The sequence below is a fragment of the Pleurodeles waltl genome, chromosome 7 (assembly GCF_031143425.1).
Source record: "Pleurodeles waltl isolate 20211129_DDA chromosome 7, aPleWal1.hap1.20221129, whole genome shotgun sequence".
NCBI lineage: Eukaryota > Metazoa > Chordata > Amphibia > Caudata > Salamandridae > Pleurodeles > Pleurodeles waltl.
The window spans coordinates 1555091047-1555115548 of NC_090446.1; the positions used below are offsets into that span (position 1 = coordinate 1555091047).

Consider the following 24502-nt stretch of genomic DNA (forward strand, 5'->3'; position numbering starts at 1 on the left):
GAATGGAGAAGTGGCGGATGACCATGGCGGTAACCGACATAGTCATAATTAAAAAAAATTCCCGCCAGGCTGTTGGCGGTAATACCGCCACTTCTCCACCGACCGCCAGGGTCATAATGAGGGCCACAGTGCCTATATGATATAAGTGGTATAGTAGGAGCTTTGCATGTCTCCTAGTTCAGCCTAAGCTGCTCTGCTATAGCTACCTCTATCAGCCTAAGCTGCTAGAACACTGCTAATCTACTAATAAGGGATAAATGGGCCTGGCACAAGGTGTAAGTACCATCAGGTACCCACTATAAGCCAGGCCAGCCTCCTACAGACACAAAGGGATCCCAGGCCGCCGGAGAACCAGTCAGGAAGCTGTGCATCACAGGATGGAGTGCTGGGGGCCCAAGCTGTGCTGTGCATGAAGAACTTTGTGGAAGGTTGCACACAAGCCTTGGCAACTGCAAATCATGCTGTGCACTGGGGTACTGTCTTGCATGCGGAGGCAAGCTCTTACCTCCACCAAAGTTGGACAGCTGGATCTTGGGACTGTCAGGGTCACTTTAGTCCTTTACCCATGTGCTGGATCCACGCTCGTTGTAAGAAGAGGGGACACACTCCACCGGTCGTTGCTGCAGAGGGGTGCCTGCGGAAGCAGGGAAGTGACTCCTTCACTTCAAGGGAGATTCCTTCGGTTCTTCTGGTGCAGGCTGAAGACAGTCAGTCCCCCGAGAATGCACGACCTGGAAACAGTTGCAGTTGCTGGCAGGAGCTGAAGATACAATGTTGCAGAAGTCGTCTTTGCTTCTTTGATGCAGTTTGTAGAGTTCCTGGAGGTTCCAGATACAGTTTCATCAGTAGAAGATGAAGTAAAGGATGCAGAGGATCTTGCAATCTGATTCTGAGGAAACACCCAGAGGAGACACCCTAAATATCCCTGAAAGGGAAATTGGTCAGCTACACAGGTAAGCAACTTTCAGGGGAGGGCTCTGACATCACCTGCTGGCAGTGGCCACTCAGATGCTCCCAGAGTGCCCCGCCACCTTGGAATCCAAGATGGCAAAACCCAAGGACACTCTGGAGGAGCTCTGGGCACCACCCCTGGGGTGGTGATGGACAGGGGAGTGGTCACTCCCCTTTCCTTTGTCCAGTTTTGGTCAAAGCAGGGACTGGGGGTCCTTAAACCTGTGTAGTCTGGATTATGCAAGGAGGGCACCATCTGTGCCCTTTAAAGCATTTCCAAAGGCTCTGGGAGTCTACCCCTACCATGCCTGTAACACCTATTTCCGAAGGGAAAGGGTGTAACACCACTCTCCAAAAGGAAATGCCTCTTTGAGCTTGAGCTGCTTAAGCAACAGAAGGGCAGAAACCTGTCTGTAAGGTGGCAGCAGCTGGGGCTGCCTGAAAACCTCAGAAGGCTGGCATGGCAGTACCGGGGGTCCACTGTGGAACCCCCAGAGTGCAGGGAATTGTAAAACCAATACTGGAATCAGTAGTAAAGTACAATTCCCAGGTGTTAGACACCTTACATGGCCATGTTCGGAGTTACCATTGTAAAGCTGGACATAGGTATTGACCTATGTCCAGTGCACGTGTAAAATGGCATCCCTGCACTCACAAAGTCTGGGAAAATGTTCCTGGACAACGTGGTGGCACCTCTGCTAGTGCAGGGGCGCCTTCACACACAGGTACTTTTTACCCAGCCATCAGGGTTTGAAGGCCTGACAGATAGGTGACTTATAAGTGACCTGGTGCAGTGAAAATGGCTATGAAAGGGTGCATGCACCATTTCACGCAGGCTGCAATGGCAGTCCTGCAGAAACCTTTGCATGGCCTCCCTATGGGTGTCAAAAGTAATGCTGCAGCCCATAGGGATCCCCTGGAACCCCGATGCCCTGCGTACCTAAGTACCATATACAAGGGACTTATAAGGAGGCACCAGTATGCCAATTTGGGATGAACTACTGGGTTACCAGTATGTGGTGACACATTTGGGAAAAGAGAGAGCATAAGCACTGGGGTCCTCGTTAGTAGGATCCCAGTGACATGGTCAAGCATACTGACAAACAGGCCAAAAATAGGGCTAACCATGCTAGATAGAGGCTACTTTCTCACCTCCCCCCAAATATATTTGGCCTAGGGCCCCCAAAATCCATAACTCTGTTTTGGAAATAGTTCTCGTAGTGGAATTCCCCAGGTCCAGTAGTTCACTGGCTCACACAGATAGGGTCTCGACGACGTGGCAACTTTCCCTTGGATTTGAGAGACAATGAAAAGCTTAGAGGAAATGCTAAATTCAAACGGGTGATAGAACGGCGAATGATTTTTATCTGTTAGATGCTCCTATGGATTTGGAATTATGTCCAGAAATCAGGCATCTCTGCTATATGCCAGGTGTTCTTGGCAGGGTTCCCTTCACGGACGATTGGTTCGAAACTAGGGGGAGGTGAGCAGAAGAAGGAAAAGAGAAAATGAAAAGGAGGTGGGAAATTACTGGAGTTAGGAAGCGGGGGAAGGGGCGCAGAACGCAAGGATGAACAGAAAAGAGAACGGATGTCAAGAAGGGCGGTGATAAAAAAGTATACAATGAATGTGAGAAAGTAGCCTCTTTCTAGCCTTGTTACCCCCACTTTTGGCCTGTTTGTGAGTGTATGTCAGGGTGTTTTCACTGTCTCACTGGGATCCTGCTAGACAGGGCCCAGTGCTCATAGTGAAAACCCTATGTTTTCAGTATGTTTGTTATGTGTCACTGGGACCCTGCTAGTCAGGACCCCAGTGCTCATAAGTTTGTGGCCTATATGTATGTGTTCACTGTGTGGTGCCTAACTGTCTCACTGAGGCTCTGCTAATCAGAACCTCAGTGGTTATGCTCTCTCATTTCTTTCAAATTGTCACTAACAGGCTAGTGACCAATTTTACCAATTTATATTGGCTTACTGGAACACCCTTATAATTCCCTAGTATATGGTACTGAGGTACCCAGGGTATTGGGGTTCCAGGAGATCCCTATGGGCTGCATCATTTCTTTTGCCACCCATAGGGAGCTCTGACAATTCTTACACAGGCCTGCCACTGCAGCCTGAGTGAAATAACGTCCACGTTATTTCACAGCCATTTACCACTGCACTTAAGTAACTTATAAGTCACCTACATGTCTAACCTTTACCTGGTAAAGGTTAGGTGCAAAGTAACTTAGTGTGAGAGCACCCTGGCACTAGCCAAGGTGCCCCCACATTGTTCAGGGCCAATTCCCCGGACTTTGTGAGTGCGGGGACACCATTACACGCGTGCACTACATATGGGTCACTACCTATATGTAGCTTCACAATGGTAACTCCGAATATGGCCATGTAACATGTCTATGATCATGGAATTGCCCCCTCTATGCCATCCTGGCATAGTTGGCACAATCCCATGATCCCAGTGGTCTGTAGCACAGACCCTGGTACTGCCAAACTGCCTTTCCTGGGGTTTCACTGCAGCTGCTGCCAACCCCTCAGACAGGTTTCTGCCCTCCTGGGGTCCAGCCAGGCTTGGCCCAGGATGGCAGATCAAAGGACTTCCTCTGAGAGAGGGTGTTACACCCTCTCCCTTTGGAAAATGGTGTGAAGGCAGGGGAGGAGTAACCTCCCCCAGCCTCTGGAAATGCTTTCATGGGCACACATGGTGCCCATTTCTGCATAAGCCAGTCTACACCGGTTTAGGGACCCCTTAGCCCTGCTCTGGCGCGAACCTGGACAAAGGAAAGGGGAGTGACCACTCCCCTGACCTGCACCTCCCCTGGGAGGTGACCAGAGCTCCTCCAGTGTGCTCCAGACCTCTGCCATCTTGGAAACAGAGGTGCTGCTGGCACACTGGACTGCTCTGAGTGGCCAGTGCCATCAGGTGACGTCAGAGACTCCTTCTGATAGGCTCCTTCAGGTGTTGCTAGCCTATCCTCTCTCCTAGGTAGCCAAACCCTCTTTTCTGGCTATTTAGGGTCTCTGTCTCTTGGGATTCCTTAGATAACGAATGCAAGAGCTCATCCGAGTTCCTCTGCATCTCTCTCTTCACCTTCTGCCAAGGAATCGACTGCTGACCGCGCTGAAAGCCTGCAAAACTGCAACAAAGTAGCAAAGACGTCTACTGCGACCTTGTAACGCTGATCCTGCCGCCTTCTCGACTGTTTTCCTGGTGGTGCATGCTGTGGGGGTAGTCTGCCTCCTCTCTGCACTAGAACCTCCGAAGAAATCTCCTGTGGGTCGACGGAATCATCCCCCTGCAACCGCAGGCACCAAAGAACTGCATCACCGGTACCCTGGGTCTCCTCTCAGCACGACGAGCGAGGTCCCTTGAATCCAGCAACTCTGTCCAAGTGACTCCCACAGACCAGTGACTCTTCAGTCCAAGTTTGGTGGAGGTAAGTCCTTGCCTCCCCACGCCAGACTGCATTGCTGGGAACTGCAACTTTTGCAGCTACTCCGGCCTCCGTGCACTTCCGGCGGAAATCCTTTGTGCACAGTCCAGCCTGGGTCCACGGCACTCTAACCTGCATTGCACGACCTCCTAAGTTGTCCTCCGGCTATGTGGGACTCCTTTGTGTGACTTCGGGTGAGTACCGTTTCACGCACACTTGTAGTGCCTGTTTCTGGCACTTCTGCGGGTGCTGCTTGCTGCTGAGAGGGCTCCTTGTCTTGCTCAATGCCTCCTCTGTCCCCAGACGCAATTGGCGACATCCTGGTCCCTCCTGGGCCACAGCAGCATCCAAAAACCCTAACCACACGATTTGCAGCTAGCAAGGCTTGTTGGCGGTCTTTCTTCAGGAAAACACATTTGCACAAACCTCTCCAGTGCGTGGGGGATTCATCCTCCAAAGGGGAAGTCTCTAGCCCTTGTCGTTCCTGCAGAATCTTCAGCTTCTACATCCCAGTAGCAGCTTCTTTGCTTCCACAGCTGGCATTTCCTGGGCATCTGCTCATCTCCGACTTGCTTGTGACTTTTGGACTTGGTCCCCTTGTTCCACAGGTACCCTCGACTGGAAATCCATCATTGTTGCATTGCTGGTTTGTGTCTATCCTGCAGAATTCCCCTTTCACGACTTCTATGTCCTTTGGGGAACTTTAGTGCACTTTGCACTCACTTTTCAGGGTCTTGGGGTGGGCTATTTTTCTAACCCTAACTATTTTCTAATAGTCCCAGCGACCCTCTACAAGGTCACATAGGTTTGGGGTCCATTCGTGGTTCGCATTCCACTTTTGGAGTATATGGTTTGTGTTGCACCTCTCCCTACGTGTCCCCATTGCATCCTATTGTAACTATACATTGTTTGCACTGTTTTCTAATACTATTACTGCATATTTTGGTATTGTGTACATATATCTTGTGTATATTTGCTATCCTCATACTGAGGGTACACTCTGAGATACTTTGGCATATTGTCATAAAAATAAAGTACCTTTATTTTTAGTATAACTGTGTATTGTGTTTTCTTATGATATTGTGCATATGACACTAAGTGGTACTGTAGTAGCTTCACACGTCTCCTAGTTCAGCCTAAGCTGCTCTGCTAAGCTACCATTATCTATCAGCCTAAGCTGCTAGACACCCTATACACTAATAAGGGATAACTGGGCCTGGTGCAAGGTGTAAGTACCCCTTGGTACTCACTACAAGCCAGTCCAGCCTCCTACAATGAAGAGAGGAGGAGAGAAATGAGAGGAAGCCGAAGAGAGAAAGAAGAGTGAAGGTCAGCAAATGGAGGGTGAGGAGTAGACGAGGAAGACTATAGATGCAATAGGATAAAAGGCGATGCGCTAAGGTAGGGGTGTAGACAGGGGAGAGATACTGAAAAGAGCATAAAATAGGGGGGGAGAAATAGAGAAGGAGAAGGAAAAAAAAACAAGAACAATTGGAAACATGCAAAATGAGGAAAAAGTGAGGAAATGGGTAACATGATGCTGGAGGCTGAAGATTAGGAACAACGAGAGACTGTAAAACAGGAGGTAATGGGAAATGGAAAAGCTAAAAGCAGGTGAGTGGGGAGAGAGGGAGAAAGCAGAGGAGCATGGATCGATAACCACTCACTCTCCATCTGGTCATTGTTGCAATAATCTGAGTCGCAGCAGACTCGTTGGATCGTGGTTCGGCCAGTGGTGATAGTCTCAGTTATGTAAAGGTCCTTGCAGGCCGTGGCACAGCCCTTGAAGACCATGAGCATCTTGCCATCTGCAAGAAATCACAAAACATATAGTTATTGTAATTAAGAATGACATTTAGTGGTAATAATATGGTGTTTTTAATGTGTAGCTTCCCTTATGGGACAGAGGCAGAGTTATCCACCTGTACTGCATAGAAATACAAATAACAAAGAACAGGGCATCAGGCAACAGTGCAGCACACCTAAGCACAGCCCATTCTCTCTGATCTCTCTTCCTTCTGATGCGTGATGGTGTGAGTCCAGAGGCCTTCAGCAGCCTCTAAGGTGCAGACTCAACTGCAAGAGGAACTTCACTGATGAAAAGACAGGCATTGCAGAAACGTTGGCGCATATTTATGGGGAATTGGCGTAAGTCGCAAGTCTTCTCGCTGCGCTGCCCGACCAGAATGTGAAAAGGCAGGAATGCACCATGTTTATGAAATACGTGCATTTCTGTCCTTTCCCCCTGCGCTGGCGCACAATTGGCTGCCTAGCACCAACACAGGTACCCTTGCACCATGGCGTAGGGGACCTGCGGTGAATGCAGGATTGTGTTTGTGCAGGAAGGGGCACCTTCCTGCACAAAACCATTCCTGAGAGGCATTTTTCTCTTTATACATGTGCCGCAGAAAGGGGGGAAAAAGTGAGGAGAAATGAAAATATTTATGCTTGTTAGGCCTGCTTGGGGAGGCCTCATGTTTTGGCACTGCTCCAGGTTTATGTGATTTGGGTTTGGGTAGCATCAAAATCCACTGGTGGGAAAACCCAGTACAATGCCCATGGAACATCTCCCTGGCGCAGAGTAAGGCAACACAGTGACTTTCTCTGCCTTGCCTTACTCCATATCTATGAGGCCATTCAAAGCTATGCAAAGTGGCTTTGCGCGGCCTCATAGATATGGAGCATAAAAAAACATTATGCTCCAGTGGCACAAACTTCTCATAAACATGCCCCTTTGTTACTGACCCCTACAACAAACAACTTCTCTGTTTCTGCTCACCCTCAGTTTAGTGGAAAGGTGGCCACGTGGCAGTTCGTGACCAAAATGTGAATGATTTAGGGGGGCACGTATGCACCCTGGGAACCTCACAAACAAATGGCAAGATGAGAGGAGACAGGTAAAATGAAGGATAATTTACCAATATTGAAGTGTCAATGGATCTACCAGGTGATGAACTCAGGTCACACATTTGCCCACCCTTCACCCCTTCCTCAGACAACAGTACTTCCTCCACTATGTTCTCTGACTTGTTGCATGTCTTCAGTTCAGCCACAAAGAAGACAGTGTTAGGCATGTGCCAGCAAACAATGGTTGTGTATTGAGTGCAAGGCAAAGCGCATTAACAAAAAGTAGTGTCCAAGGTCCCTAGGTTGAACTGACACATGTATGCAGGAATTCCAAAATATCATCTCAAACATGTTTGCATGACAGCATTGAAAGTAGTACCTAAATGGTATCTTTGGATTACCACACCATACTAATCATTGTTAGAAGGTGATCCACAATGGCATTTATGATTAGTGAGTATAGGTATATATCTACTGCCACCCACAAATGGCATCCGTGGCCCATTATCAATAAGTGATATCCCTTATGTCACTGTACCTGCCACTGCATCCAGTCATGTGCAACTGCTGCCCCCATTGGCTCAGAAGCTGTAACTCCATTGTTTGCAGAATGAATACATGAAACCCTTCCTACTGATGTGTCCTGTGAAATGTGTATATGACCCCATCAAAGCTACAAAAATCCAACGTCCGCGTTTGTCATTTGTTCCATCTGTATGCGTAACTGTGATATTATCTGTGTATAAGGAATAAACAAACGCCCTCCCCTTAGCACCTTGTAGGAAAGTACCATCTTGCCTGGCATGTTACCCCCATTTTTCACTGTATATATGTTGTTTTAGTTGTATGTGTCACTGGGACCCTGTTCACCAGGGCCCCAGTGCTCATAAGTGTGCCTGAATGTGTTACCTGTGTAGTGACTAACTGTCTCACTGAGGCTCTGCTAATCAGAACATCAGTGGTTATGCTCTCTCATTTCTTTCAAATTGTCACTGACAGGCTAGTGACCAATTTTACCAATTTACATTGGCTTACTGGAACACCCTTATAATTCCCTTGTATATGGTACTGAGGTACCCAGGGTATTGGGGTTCCAGGAGATCCCTATGGGCTGCAGCATTTCTTTTGCCACCCATAGGGAGCTCTGACAATTCTTACACAGGCCTGCCACTGCAGCCTGAGTGAAATAACGTCCACGTTATTTCACAGCCATTTTACACTGCACTTAAGTAACTTATAAGTCACCTATATGTCTAACCTTTACCTGGTAAAGGTTAGGTGCAAAGTTACTTAGTGTGAGGGCACCCTGGCACTAGCCAACGTGCCCCCACATTGTTCAGGGCCAATTCCCCGGACTTTGTGAGTCCCGTGACACCATTACACGCGTGCACTACATATAGGTCACTACCTATATGTAGCTTCACAATGGTAACTCCGAATATGGCCATGTAACATGTCTATGATCATGGAATTGCCCCCTCTATACCATCCTGGCATAGTTGGCACAATCCCATGATCCCAGTGGTCTGTAGCACAGACCCTGGTACTGCCAAACTGCCCTTCCTGGGGTTTCACTGCAGCTGCAGCTGCTGCTGCTGCCAACCCCTCAGACAGGCATCTGCCCTCCTGGGGTCCAGCCAGGCCTGGCCCAGAATGGCAGAACAAAGGACTTCCTCTGAGAGAGGGTGTTACACCCTCTCCCTTTGGAAAATGGTGTGAAGGCAGGGGAGGAGTAGCCTCCCCCAGCCTCTGGAAATGCTTTCTTGGGCACAGATGTGCCCAATTCTGCATAAGCCAGTCTACACCGGTTCAGGGGACCCCTTAGCCCTGCTCTGGCGCGAAACTGGACGAAGGAAAGGGGAGTGACCACTCCCCTGACCTGCACCTCCCCTGGGAGGTGTCCAGAGCTCCTCCAGTGTGCTCCAGACCTCTGCCATCTTGGAAACAGAGGTGCTGCAGGCACACTGGACTGCTCTGAGTGGCCAGTGCCACCAGGTGACGTCAGAGACTCCTTGTGATAGGCTCCTTCAGGTGTTGCTAGCCTATCCTCTCTCCTAGTTAGCCAAACCCTCTTTTCTGGCTATTTAGGGTCTCTGTGGAAACTTTAGATAACGAATGCAAGAGCTCATCCGAGTTCCTCTGCATCTCTCTCTTCACCTTCTGCCAAGGAATCGACTGCTGACCGTGCTGGAAGCCTGCAAACCTGCAACATAGTAGCAAAGACGACTACTGCAACTCTGTAACACTGATCCTGCCGCCTTCTCGACTGTTTTCATGCTTGTGCATGCTGTGGGGGTAGTCTGCCTCCTCTCTGCACCAGAAGCTCCGAAGAAATCTCCTGTGGGTCGACGGAATCTTCCCCCTGCAACCGCAGGCACCAAAAAGCTGCATTACCGGTCCCTTGGGTCTCCTCTCAGCACGACGAGTGAGGTCCCTCGAATCCAGCGACTCTGTCCAAGTGACCCCCACAGTCCAGTGACTCTTCAGTCCAAGTTTGGTGGAGGTAAGTCCTTGCCTCACCTCGCTGGGCTGCATTGCTGGGTACCGCGACTTTTGCAGCTACTCCGGTCCCTGTGCACTTACGGCGGAAATCCTTTGTGTACTGCCAAGCCTGGGTCCACGGCACTCTAACCTGCATTGCACGACTTTCTAAGTTGGTCTCCGGCGACGTGGGACTCTTTTGTCTGACTTCGGGTGAGCACCGTTTCACGCATCCTCGTAGTGCCTCTTTCTGGCACTTCTCCAGGTGCTACCTGCTGCTGAGAGGGCTCCTTTTCTTGCTCGACGTCCTCTCTCTCTCCTGGTCCAATTTGCGATCTCCTGGTCTCTCCAGAGCCTCAGCAGCATCCAAAAACGCTAACCGCACGAATTGCAGCTAGCAAGGCTAGTTGGCATTCTTTCGGAGGGAAATTACTTCTGCACTACTCTCCACGGCGAAAGAGATCCGTCCACCAAAGGGGAAGTCTCTAGCCGTTTTTGTTCCTGCAGAAACCTCAGCTTCTTCTGTCCAGTAGAAGCTTCTTTGCACCCGCAGCTGGCATTTCCTGGGCATTTGCCCATCTCCGACTTGCTTGTGACTTTTGGACTTGGTCCCCTTGTTCCACAGGTACCCTAGATTGGAAATCCACAGTTGTTGCATTGTTGGTTTGTGTCTTTCCTGCATTATTCCTCTAACACGACTTCTTTGTCCTTAGGGGAACTTTAGTGCACTTTGCACTCACTTTTCAGGGTCTTGGGGAGGGTTATTTTTCTAACTCTCACTATTTTCTAATAGTCCCAGCGACCCTCTACAAGGTCACATAGGTTTGGGGTCCATTCGTGGTTCGCATTCCACTTTTGGAGTATATGGTTTGTGTTGCCCCTATCCCTATGTTTCCCAATTGCATCCTATTGTAACTATACATTGTTTGCACTGTTTTCTAAGACTATACTGCATATTTTTGCTATTGTGTATATATATCTTGTGTATATTTCCTATCCTCTCACTGAGGGTACTCTCTAAGATACTTTGGCATATTGTCATAAAAATAAAGTACCTTTATTTTTAGTATAACTGTGTATTGTGTTTTCTTATGATATTGTGCATATGACACTAAGTGGTACTGTAGTAGCTTCACACGTCTCCTAGTTCAGCCTAAGCTGCTCTGCTAAGCTACCATTATCTATCAGCCTAAGCTGCTAGACACCCTATACACTAATAAGGGATAACTGGGCCTGGTGCAAGGTGCAAGTACCCCTTGGTACTCACTACAAGCCAGTCCAGCCTCCTACAAAATCTCCCGTGGGTCGACGGAATCTTCCCCCTGCAACCGCAGGCACTAAAGAACTGCATCACTGTAGGAAAGTACCATCTTGCCTGGCATGTTACCCCCATTTTTCACTGTATATATGTTGTTTTAGTTGTATGTGTCACTGGGACCCTGTTCACCAGGGCCCCAGTGCTAATAAGTGTGCCTGAATGTGTTACCTGTGTAGTGACTAACTGTCTCACTGAGGCTCTGCTAATCAGAACCTCAGTGGTTATGCTCTCTCATTTCTTTCCAAATTGTCACTAACAGGCTAGTGACTATTTTTATCAATTTACATTGGCTTACTGGAACACCCTTATAATTCCCTAGTATATGGTACAGAGGTACCCAGGGTATTGGGGTTCCAGGAGATCCCTATGGGCTGCAGCATTTCTTTTGCCACCCATAGGGAGCTCTGACAATTCTTACACAGGCCTGCCACTGCAGCCTGAGTGAAATAACGTCCATGTTATTTCACAGACATTTTACACTGCACTTAAGTAACTTATAAGTCACCTATATGTCTAACCTTTACCTGGTAAAGGTTAGGTGCAAAGTTACTTAGTGTGAGGGCACCCTGGCACTAGCCAAGGTGCCCCCACATTGTTCAGGGCCAATTTCCCTGACTTTGTGAGTGGGGGACACCATTACACGCGTGCACTACATATAGGTCACTACCTATATGTGGCTTCACAATGGTAACTCCGAATATGGCCATGTAACATGTCTATGATCATGGAATTGCCCCCTCTATGCCATCCTGGCATAGTTGGCACAATCACATGATCCCAGTGGTCTGTAGCACAGACCCTGGTACTGTCAAACTGCCCTTCCTGAGGTTTCACTGCAGCTGCTGCTGCTGCCAACCACTCAGACAGGTTTCTGCCCTCCTGGGGTCAAGCCAGGCTTGTCCCAGGATGGCAGAACAAAGGACTTCCTCTGCGAGAGGGTGTTACACCCTCTCCCTTTGGAAAATGGTGTGAAGTAAGGGGAGGAGTAGCCTCCCCCAGCTTCTGGAAATGCTTTCATGGGCACTTTTGGTGCCTATTTCTGCATAAGCCAGTCTACACCGGTTCAGGGACCCCTTAGCCCTGCTCTGGCGCGAAACTGGACAAAGGAAAGGGGAGTGACCACTCCCCTGACCTGCACCTCCCCTGGGAGGTGTCCAGAGCTCCTCCAGTGTGCTCCAGACCTCTGCCATCTTGGAAACAGAGGTGCTGCTGGCACACTCGACTGCTCTGAGTGGCCAGTGCCACCAGGTGACGTCAGAGACTCCTTCTGATAGGCTCCTTCAGGTGTTGCTAGCCTATCCTCTCTCCTAGGTAGCCAAACCCTCTTTTCTGGCTATTTAGGGTCTCTGTCTCTGGGGAAACTTCAGATAACGAATGCAAGAGCTCAGCCGAGTTCCTCTGCATCTCTCTCTTTACCTTGTGCCAAGGAATCGACTGCTGACCGCGCTGGAAACCTGCAAAACTGCAACATAGTAGCAAAGACGACTACTGCAACTCTGTAACGCTGATCCTGCCGCCTTCTCAACTGTTTTCCTGGTGGTGCATGCTGTGGGGGTAGTCTGCCTCCTCTCTGCACTAGAAGCTCCGAAGAAGTCTCCCGTGGGTCGACGGAATCTTCCCCCTGCAACCGCAGGCACCAAAAAGCTGCTTTACCGGTCCCTTGGGTCTCCTCTCAGCACGACGAGCGAGATCCCTCGAATCCAGCAACTCAGTTCAAGTGACCCCCACAATCCAGTGACTCTTCCGTCCAAGTTTGGTGGAGGTAAGTCCTTGCCTCACCTCCCTAGACTGCATTGCTGGGAACCGCGACTTTTGCAGCTACTCCGGCCCCTGTGCACTTCCAGTGGAAATCCTTTGTGCACAGCCAAGCCTGAGTCCACGGCACTCTAACCTGCATTGCACGACTTTCTAAGTTGGTCTCCGGCGACTTGGGACTCCTTTGTGTAACTTCGGGTGAGCACCATTTCACGCATCCTTGTAGTGCCTATTTCTGGCATTTCCCTGGGAGCTACCTGCTGGTAAGAGGGCTCCTTCTCTTGCTCGACGTCCCCTCTACCTCCTGGTCCAATTTGCGACCTCCTGGTCCCTCCTGGGCCACAGCAGCATCCAAAAACGCTAACCGCACGATTTGCAGCTAGCAAGGCTTGTTGGCGTTCTTTCGGCGGGAAAACACTTCTGCACGATTCTCCACGGCGAGTGGGCTTGGTCCATGAAAGGGGAAGTCTCTAGCCCTTTTCATTCCTGCAGAAACCTCTGCTTCTTCTGTCCAGTAGAAGCTTCTTTGCACCCACAGCTGGCATTTCATGGGCATATGCCCATCTCCGACTTGCTTGCGACTTTTGGACTTGGTCCCCTTGTTCCACAGGTACCCTAGATTGGAAATCCATCGTTGTTGCATTGTTGGTTTGTGTCTTTCCTGCATTATTCCTCTAACACGACTTCTTTGTCCTTAGGGGAACTTTAGTGCAGTTTGCACTCACTTTTCAGGGTCTTGGGGAGGGTTATTTTTCTAACTCTCACTATTTTCTAATAGTCCCAGCGACCCTCTACAAGGTCACATAGGTTTGGGGTCCATTCGTGGTTCGCATTCCACTTTTGGAGTATATGGTTTGTGTTGCCCCTATCCCTATGTGTCCCCATTGCATCCTATTGTAACTATACATTGTTTGCACTGTTTTCTAAGACTATACTGCATATTTTTGCTATTGTGTATATATATCTTGTGTATATTTCCTATCCTCTCACTGAGGGTACACTCTAAGATACTTTGGCATATTGTCATAAAAATAAAGTACCTTTATTTTTAGTATAACTGTGTATTGTGTTTTCTTATGATATTGTGCATATGACACTAAGTGGTACTGTAGTAGCTTCACATGTCTCCTAGTTCAGCCTAAGCTGCTCTGCTAAGCTACCATTATCTATCAGCCTAAGCTGCTAGACACCCTATACACTAATAAGGGATAACTGGGCCTGGTGCAAGGTGCAGGTACCCCTTGGTACTCACTTCAAGCCAGTCCAGCCTCCTACATTGGTTGTGCAGCGGTGGGATAAGTGCTTTGAGACTACTTACCACTCTTGTCATTGTACTTTTCATAAGAGAAAAATATACAAAACAAGTTCAGTGTGTGTACACATAGCTAAAAAGTTTTGCATTTCCTCTTTTCTAAAGTGCTGAAAAGTACTTCTAAACTTTCAAAAAGTTCTTAAAAGTTAAAAAAGTTTTTTTCTGTCTTTCTAAAAAGTTCTGAAAACTTTTTTCTCTTTTTCTATCACTTTAACTCTCTCTAAAAATGTCTGGCACAGGCCAAAATGTTGACCTGTCTAAGATTTCATATGATCACCTTAGCTGGAAAGGAGCAAGGAGTCTCTGCATAGAGAGAGGTTTGAGTGTAGGGAAGAATCCTTCCTTGGAATTGTTACTTAACATGCTTAGAGAACAAGATAAGGCTAAAAGTGCCCCATCTGTTGAAAAAGTAGCTAATGGTTCCCAATCTGATCCAGGGACTCCCCCAGGTAAAGGTTCAGGAAAGAAACTTCCTAGCCTTCCCATTACAAGACAGTATAGCATAGTTGGTACTGAGGTGGAGTCACATCATACAGATGATGTGCTCTCCCATTACACTGTCAGCCAAGCTGTTAGGGTTCCCTCTGTAAGGGACAGGTCTCCTTCTGTCCATTCTCACCATACTTCTGTTTCAAGACATGTCCCTCCCACCCACCCTGATGACAGATTGTTAGAAAGGGAGCTCAATAGATTGAGAGTGGAACAAACCAGACTGAAGCTCAAGAAGCAACAGCTGGATTTGGATAGACAGTCCTTAGAAGTAGAGAAGGAGAGACAGAAACTGGGTTTAGAAACCCATGGTGGCAGCAGCAGTATTCCCAATAGTCATCCTGCAAAAGAGCATGATTCTAGGAATCTGCACAAGATAGTTCCCCCTTATAAGGAGGGGGATGACATTAACAAGTGGTTTGCTGCACTTGAGAGGGCCTGTGTTGTACAGGATGTCCCTCAAAGGCAGTGGGCTGCTATCCTATGGCTATCATTTAGTGGAAAAGGTAGGGATAGGCTCCTTACTGTGAAAGAAAGTGATGCCAATAATTTTACAGTTCTTAGGAATGCACTCCTGGATGGTTATGGCTTAACCACTGAACAGTACAGAATAAAGTTCAGAGAGACCAAAAAGGAGTCTTCACAAGACTGGGTTGATTTCATTGACCATTCAGTGAAGGCCTTGGAGGGGTGGTTACGTGGCAGTAAAGTTACTGATTATGACAGCCTGTATAACTTAATCCTGAGAGAGCATATTCTTAATAATTGTGTGTCTGATTTGATGCACCAGTACTTGGTGGACTCTGATCTGACCTCTCCCCAAGAATTGGGAAAGAAGGCAGACAAATGGGTCAGAACAAGGGTGAACAGAAAAGTTCATACAGGGGGTGACAAAGATGGCAACAAAAAGAAGGATGGTAAGTCTTCTGACAAGGGTGGGGACAAATCTAAAAATGAGTCTTCCTCAGGCCCACAAAAACACTCTGGTGGGGGTGGTGGGTCAAATCCTCCTTTAATCAAAACAAAGAAAAGAAACCATGGTGCTATTTATGTAAAGTAAAAGGCCATTGGACAACAGATCCCAGTTGTCCAAAGAAATGCACCAAGCCTCCTACCACTACAACCCCTACTGCTACCCCTAGTGTCCCTACTAATAGCAGTGGTGGTGGGAGGAAACCTACTAATAGCCAATCCAAGGGAGTAGCTGGGCTCACTATTGGTAACTTAGTTGGGGTTGGCCTTGTTAGGGAGGCCACAGAGGCTGTGTTAGTCTCTGAGGGGGCTATTGATTTAGCCACCTTAGTTGCTTGTCCCCTTAATATGGATAAGTACAAGCAGCTTCCCCTAATAAATGGTGTTGAGGTTCAGGCCTACAGGGACACTGGAGCCAGTGTGACTATGGTCATAGAGAAACTGGTCCACCCTGAACAACACCTACTTGGTCACCAGTACCAAGTAACCGATGCTCACAACAACACACTTAGCCACCCCATGGCTGTTGTTAATCTCAACTGGGGGGGGGGTTACTGGTCCAAAGAAAGTTGTGGTAGCCACAGATTTACCTGTAGACTGTCTACTAGGAAATGATTTGGAGACATCAGCTTGGTCAGATGTGGAGTTGGAGGCCCATGCAGCAATGCTGGGCATCCCAGGGCATATTTTTGCTTTAACCAGGGCTCAGGCCAAAACGCAAAAAGGACATGGAAGCTTGGATCCTGGAACAATGGACCAAGTGCTCCCTAAAGCTAGGGCTAGTAGAATCAAACCACTTCCTACTATCCCTCCCACTAAAGTGGATTCAACTTCTGAGGAAGAAGAATTCCCTCCCTGTGCAGAACCTACACCAGAGGAGCTTGAAGCAGACACTGCTGAGCTTTTGGGTGAAGGGGGGCCTGCCAGGGAGGAGCTGAGTGTGGCACAGCAAACCTGTCCCACATTAGAGGGTCTAAGACAGCAAGCTGTCAAACAGGCTAATGGGGATGTCAGTGACTCTCACAGAGTTTACTGGGAGGACAACCTCTTGTACACTGAGGCAAGGGATCCTAAACCTGGAGCTGCCAGGAGATTAGTGATCCCTCAGAAGTACAGAAAGTTCCTCCTAACTCTTGCTCACGACATTCCCCTAGCAGGACATCTGGGACAAATGAAAACTTGGGACAGGCTTGTTCCCTTGTTTCATTGGCCTAGGATGTCTGAGGACACAAAAGAGTTTTGTAAGTCCTGTGAAACCTGTCAAGCCAGTGGAAAGACAGGTGGAACACCAAAGGCACCCCTTATTCCACTGCCTGTGGTTGGGGTTCCCTTTGAAAGGGTAGGGGTTGACATAGTTGGCCCCTTGACCCGCCTACTGCTTCAGTGTGAGAAAGTAGCCTCTTTCTAGCCTTGTTACCCCCACTTTTGGCCTGTTTGTGAGTGTATGTCAGGGTGTTTTCACTGTCTCACTGGGATCCTTCTAGCCAGGGCCCAGTGCTCATAGTGAAAACCCTATGTTTTCAGTATGTTTGTTATGTGTCACTGGGACCCTGCTAGTCAGGACCCCAGTGCTCATAAGTTTGTGGCCTATATGTATGTGTTCCCTGTGTGGTGCCTAACTGTCTCACTGAGGCTCTGCTAACCAGAACCTCAGTGGTTATGCTCTCTCATGTCTTTCCAAATTGTCACTAACAGGCTAGTGACCATTTTTACCAATTTACATTGGCTTACTGGAACACCCTTATAATTCCCTAGTATATGGTACTGAGGTACCCAGGGTATTGGGGTTCCAGGAGATCCCTATGGGCTGCAGCATTTCTTTTGCCACCCATAGGGAGCTCTGACAATTCTTACATAGGCCTGCCACTGCAGCCTGAGTGAAATAACGTCCACGTTATTTCACAGCCATTTTTCACTGCACTTAAGTAACTTATAAGTCACCTATATGTCTAACCTTTACCTGGTAAAGGTTAGGTGCAAAGTTACTTAGTGTGAGGGCACCCTGGCACTAGCCAAGGTGCCCCCACATTGTTCAGAGCCAATTCCCTGAACTTTGTGAGTGCGGGGACACCATTACACGCGTGCACTACATATAGGTCACTACCTATATGTAGCTTCACAATGGTAACTCCGAATATGGCCATGTAACATGTCTATGATCATGGAATTGCCCCCTCCATGCCATCCTGGCATAGTTGGCACAATCCCATGATCCCAGTGGTCTGTAGCACAGACCCTGGTACTGCCAAACTGCCCTTCCAGGGGTTTCACTGCAGCTGCTGCTGCTGCCAACCCCTCAGACAGGCATCTGCCCTCCTGGGGTCCAGCCAGGCCTGGCCCAGGATGGCAGAACAAAGAACTTCCTCTGAGAGAGGGTGTGACACCCTCTCCCTTTGGAAAATGGTGTGAAGGCAGGGGAGGAGTAGCCTCCCCCAGCCTCTGGAAATGCTTTGTTGGGCACAGATGTGCCCAATTCTGCATAAGCCAGTCTACACCGGTTCAGGGACCCCTTAGCCCCTGCTCTGGCGCGAAACTGGACAAAGGAAAGGGGAGTGACCACTCCCCTGACCTGCACCTCCCCTGGGAGGTGTCCAGAGCTCCTCCAGTGTGCTCCAGACCTCTGCCATCTTGGAAACAGAGGTGCTGCTGGCACACTGGACTGCTCTGAGTGGCCAGTGCCACCAGGTGACGTCAGAGACTCCTTGTGATAGGCTCCTTCAGGTGTTGCTAGCCTATCCTCTCTCCTAGGTAGCCAAACCCTCTTTTCTGGCTATTTAGGGTCTCTGTCTCTGGGGAAACTGGAGATAACGAATGCAAGAGCTCATCCGAGTTCCTCTGCATCTCTCTCTTCACCTTCTGATAAGGAATCGACTGCTGACCGCGCTGGAAGCCTGCAAACCTGCAACATAGTAGCAAAGACGACTACTGCAACTCTGTAACGCTGATCCTGCCGCCTTCTCGACTGTTTTCCTGCTTGTGCGTGCTGTGGGGGTAGTCTGCCTCCTCTCTGCACCAGAAGCTCCAAAGAAATCTCCCGTGGGTCGACGGAATCTTCCCCCTGCAACCGCAGGCACCAAAAAGCTGCATTACCGGTCCATTGGGTCTCCTCTCAGCACAACGAGCGAGGTCCCTCGAATCCAGCGACTCCGTCCAAGTGACCCCCACAGTCCAGTGACTCTTCAGTCCAAGTTTGGTGGAGGTAAATCCTTGCCTCACCTCGCTGGGCTGCATTGCTGGGAACCGCGACTTTGCAGCTACTCCGGCCCCTGTGCACTTCCGGCGGAAATCCTTTGTGCACAGCCAAGCCTGGGTCCACGGCACTCTAACCAGCATTGCACGACTTTCTAAGTTGGTCTCCGGCGACTCCGGCGACGTGGGACTCCTTTGTGCAACTTCGGCGAGCACCATTTCACACATCCTCGTAGTGCCTGTTTCTGGCACTTCTCCGGGTGCTACCTGCTTCAGTGAGGGCTCTTTGTCTTGCTCGACGTCCCCTCTCTCTTCAGGTCCAATTTGCGACCTCCTGGTCCCTCCTGGGCCCCAGCAGCGTCCAAAAACGCCAAACGCACGATTTGCGACTAGCAAGGCTCGTTGGCGTCATTTTGGCGGAAAAATACTTTTGCACGACTCTCCAAGGCGAGTGGGATCGGTCCACCAAAGGGGAAGTCTCTAGCACTTTTCGTTCCTGCAGAAACCTCAGCTTCTTCTGTCCAGTAGAAGCTTCTTTGCACCCGCAGCTGGCATTTCCTGGGCATCTGCCCATCTCCGACTTGCTTGTGACTTTTGGACTTGGTCCCCTTGTTCCACAGGTACCCTAGATTGTTAATCCACAGTTGTTGCATTGCTGGTTTGTGTCTTTCCTGCATTATTCCTCTAACACAACTTCTTTGTCCTTAGGGGAACTTTAGTGCACTTTGCACTCACTTTTCAGGGTCTTGGGGAGGGTTATTTTTCTAACTCTCACTATTTTCTAATAGTCCCAGCGACCCTCTACAAGGTCACATAGGTTTGGGGTCCATTCGTGGTTCGCATTCCACTTTTGGAGTATATGGTTTGTGTTGCCCCTATCCCTATGTTTCCCCATTGCATCCTATTGTAACTATACATTGTTTGCACTGTTTTCTAAGACTATACTGCATATTTTTGCTAGTGTGTATATATATCTTGTGTATATTTCCTATCCTCTCACTGAGGGTACACTCTAAGATACTTTGGCATATTGTCATAAAAATAAAGTACCTTTATTTTTAGTATAACTGTGTATTGTGTTTTCTTATGATATTGTGCATATGACACTAAGGGGGTGATTCTAACATTGGCGGGCGGCGGAGGCCGCCCGCCAATGTTCCCCCTCCAAAATACCGCTCCACGGTCAAAAGACCGCTGAGGGTATTTTGGGATTTGCCCTGGGCTGGCGGGCGGCCGCCAAAAGGCCGCCCGCCAGCCCAGGGCAAATCGACCTTCCCACGAGGACGCCGGCTCCGAATGGAGCCGGCGTAGTGGGAAGGTGCGACGGGTGCAGTTGCACCCGTCGCGTATTTCAGTGTCTGCTTTGCAGACACTGAAATACTTTGCGGGGCCCTCTTACGGGGGCCCCTGCCGTGCCCATGCCATGGGCATGGGCACTGCAGGGGCCCCCAGGGGCCCCGCGGCACCCCCTACCGCCATCCTGTTCCTGGCGGGAGACCCGCCAGGAACAGCATGGCGGAAGGGGGTGTCAGAATCCCCATGGCTGCGGAGCGCGCTCCGCAGCCATGGAGGATTCTGTAGGGCAGCGGTAAACCGAGGGGAGACCGCCGGTTTACCCTTTCTGGCCGCGGCTGAACCGCCGCGGTCAGAATGCCCTTGGGAGCACCGCCAGCCTGTTGGCGGTGCTCCCGTGGTCGGTGACCCTGGCGGTCACCGGCCGCCAGGGTCAGAATGACCCCCTAAGTGGTACTGTAGTAGCTTCACACGTCTCCTAGTTCAGCCTAAGCTGCTCTGCTAAGCTACCATTATCTATCAGCCTAAGCTGCTAGACACCCTATACACTAATAAGGGATAACTGGGCCTGGTGCAAGGTTCAAGTACCCCTTGGTACTCACTACAAGCCAGTCCAGCCTCCTACATTCAGGCAATAGGTTTATCTTGGTGGTAGTGGACCATGCCACAAGATATCCTGAAGCAATTCCTTTAAGGACCACTACAGCACCTGCAGTGGCAAAGGCCCTCCTAGGAATATTTTCTAGGGTGGGCTTCCCAAAGGAAGTAGTATCAGACAGGGGAAGCAATTTCATGTCTGCATACTTAAAGGCCATGTGGAAGGAGTGTGGTGTAACGTACAAGTTCACAACACCCTATCATCCACAAACAAATGGACTGGTGGAGAGATTTAATAAAACTCTCAAAGGCATGATTATGGGTCTCCCTGAAAAACTCCGCAGGAGATGGGATATCCTGTCACCATGCCTCCTTTTTGCCTACAGGGAGGTACCCCAGAAAGGAGTGGGCTTCAGCCCCTTTGAACTTCTTTTTGGACACCCTGTTAGGGGTCCACTCACACTTGTCAAGGAGGGTTGGGAACAACCTTTAAAAGCTCCAAAACAAGATATTGTGGACTATGTACTTGGCCTCAGATCAAGGATGGCTGAGTATATGAAAAAGGCCAGTAAAAACCTTCAGGCCAGCCAAGAGCTCCAGAAGCAATGGCATGATCAGAAGGCTGTTTTGGTTCAGTACAAACCAGGGCAGAAAGTGTGGGTCTTGGAGCCTGTGGCCCCAAGAGCACTCCAAGACAAATGGAGTGGTCCCCACACAATTGTTGAGAAAAAGGGTGAAGTCACCTATTTAGTTGACTTAGGCACTACAAGGAGTCCCCTTAGGGTACTCCATGTAAACCGCCTGAAACCCTACTATGACAGGGCTGATCTCACCCTGCTCATGGCAACTGATGAGGGACAGGAAGAAGACAGTGATCCTCTACCTGATCTCTTCTCTTCCACAGAACAAGATGCTCTTGTGGAAGGTGTAGTTTTGGCAGATTGTCTTACTGCTGAGCAGAAAGACCATTGCATAAATCTCCTAGATCAATTCTCTGAACTCTTCTCTACTGTGCCAGGTACCACTTCTTGGTGTGAGCACACTATAGATACTGGAGACAGTTTACCTGTCAAAAGTAAGATCTATAGGCAGCCTGACCATGTCAGGGACTGCATAAAGCAAGAGGTGCAGAAAATGTTAGAACTAGGAGTGGTTGAGCACTCTGAAAGTCCATGGGCTTCTCCTGTGGTACTTGTACCAAAACCCCATTCCAAAGATGGAAAGAAGGAAATGCGGTTTTGTGTAGACTATAGAGGTCTCAACCTAGTAACCAAAACTGATGCTCACCCTATACCCAGGGCAGATGAGCTGATAGATACACTGGCATCTGCCAAGTATCTAAGCACTTTTGATTTGACTGCAGGGTATTGGCAGATCAAATTGTCAGAAGATGCTAAACCTAAAACTGCATTTTCAACCATTGGAGGCCATTACCAATTTACAGTAATGCCTTTTGGTTTGAAAAATGCACCTGCCACTTTTCAAAGGTTGGTGAACACAGTCCTGCAAGGGCTGGAGGCTTTCAGTGCAGCATATTTGGACGATATAGCTGTCTTTAGCTCCAGCTGGGATGATCACCTGGTCCACCTATGGAAAGTTTTGGAGGCCCTGCAAAAGGCAGGCCTCACTATCAAGGCTTCAAAGTGCCAGATAGGGCAGGGTAAGGTGGTTTATCTGGGAGACCTTGTTGGTGGGTGTAGGAGGCTGGACTGGCTTGTAGTGAGTACCAAGGGGTACTTGCACCTTGCACCAGGCCCAGTTATCCCTTATTAGTGTATAGGGTGTCTAGCACCTCAGGCTGATAGATAATGGTAGCTTAGCAGAGCAGCTTAGGCTGAACTAGGAGACGTGTGAAGCTACTACAGTACCACTTAGTGTCATATGCACAATATCATAAGAAAACACAATACACAGTTATACTAAAAATAAAGGTACTTTATTTTTATGACAATATGCCAAAGTATCTTAGAGTGTACCCTCAGTGAGAGGATAGGAAATATACACAAGATATATATACACAATAGCAAAAATATGCAGTATAGTCTTAGAAAACAGTGCAAACAATGTATAGTTACAATAGGATGCAATGGGGACACATAGGGATAGGGGCAACACCAACCATATGCTCCAAAAGTGGAATGCGAACCACGAATGGACCCCAAACCTATGTGACCTTGTAGAGGGACGCTGGGACTACTAGAAAATAGTGAGAGTTAGAAAAATAACCCTCCCCAAGACCCTGAAAAGTGAGTGCAAAGTGCACTAAAGTTCCCCTAAGGACAAAGAAGTTGTGTTAGAGGAATAATGCTGGAAAGACACAAACCAACAATGCAACAACGATGGATTTTTAATCTGGGGTACCTGTGGAACAAGGTGACCAAGTCCAAAAGTCACAAGCAAGTCGGAGATGGGCAGATGCCCAGGAAATGCCAGCTGCGGGTGCAAAGAAGCTTCTACTGGACAGAAGAAGCTGCAGTTTCTGCAGCAACGCAAAGGGCTAGAGACTTCCCCTTTGGAGGACTCATCCCACTCTCCTTGTAGAGTCGTGCAGAAGTGTTTTTCTGCCGAAAGAACACCAACAAGCCTTGCTAGCTGCAAATCATGCAGTTAGCGTTTTTGGATGCTGCTGTGTCCCAGGAGGGACCAGGAGGTAGCAAATTGGACCAGGAGGTAGAGGGGACGTCGAGCAAGGAAAGGAGCCCTCTTAGCAGCAGGTAGCTCCCAGAGAAGTGCCAGAAACAGGCACTACAAGGATGAGTGAAACGGTGCTCACCCGAAGTCGCACAAAGAAGGCCCACGTCGCTGGAGAACAACTTAGGAGATTGTGCAATGCAGGTTAGAGTGCCATGGACCCAGGCTGGACTGTGCACAAAGGATTTCGGCCGGAAGTGCACGGAGGCCGGAGTAGCTGCAAAAGTCGCATTTCCCAGCAATGCAGTCTAGCGAGGTCAGGCAAGGACTTACCTCCACCAAACTTGGACTGAAGAGTCACTGGACTGTGGGGGCCACTTGGACAGAGTTGCTGGATTCGAGGGACCTCACTTGTCGTGCTGAGAGGAGACCCAAGGGACCGGTAATGCAGATTTTTGGTGCCTGCGGTTGCAGGGGGAAGATTCCGTCGACCCACGGGAGATTTCTTCGGAGCTTCTAGTGCAGAGAGGAGGCAGACTACCCCCACAGCATGCACCACCAGGAAAACTGTAGAGAAGGCGGCAGGATCAGCGTTACAGAGTTGCAGTAGTCGTCTTTGCTACTATGTTGCAGGTTTGCAGGCTTCCAGCGCGGTCAGCAGTCGATTCCTTGGCAGAAGGTGAAGAGAGAGATGCAGAGGAACTCGGATGAGCTCTTGCATTCGTTATCTAAAGTTTCCCCAGAGACAGAGACCCTAAATAGCCAGAAAAGAGGGCTTGGCTACTTAGGAGAGAGATTAGGCTAGCAACACCTGAAGGAGCCTATCAGAAGGAGTCTCTGATGTCACCTGGTGGCACTGGCAACTCAGAGCAGTCCAGTGTGCCAGTAGCACCTCTGTTTCCAAGATGGCAGAGGTCTGGAGCACACTGGAGGAGCTCTGGACACCTCCCAGGGGAGGTGCAGGTCAGGGGAGTGGTCACTCCCCTTTCCTTTGTCCAGTTTCGCGCCAGAGCAGGGCTAAGGGGTCCCCTGAACCGGTGTAGACTGACTTAAGCAGAATTGGGCACATCTGTGCCCAAGAAAGCATTTCCAGAGGCTGGGGGAGGCTACTCCTCCCCTGCTTTCACACCATTTTCCAAAGGGAGAGGGTGTAACACCCTCTCTCAGAGGAAGTCCTTTGTTCCGCCATCCTGGGCCAGGCCTGGCTGGACCCCAGGAGGGTAGATGCCTGTCT

At 49.2% G+C, this 24502-nt stretch overlaps 1 protein-coding gene across 2 annotated transcripts in view; it reads right to left on the reverse strand.

Annotated features, from left to right (window-relative positions):
- Nucleotides 1-24502, reverse strand: part of LOC138247473 (phospholipase A2 inhibitor and Ly6/PLAUR domain-containing protein-like) — a 725203-nt gene that overhangs the window by 44800 nt on the left and 655901 nt on the right. For both annotated transcript variants that reach the window (XM_069202094.1, XM_069202093.1), the window contains exon 3: nt 6052-6192. In XM_069202094.1, coding sequence (XP_069058195.1) covers nt 6052-6192 — 141 coding nt within the window. The remainder of the gene's footprint in view (nt 1-6051; nt 6193-24502) is intronic.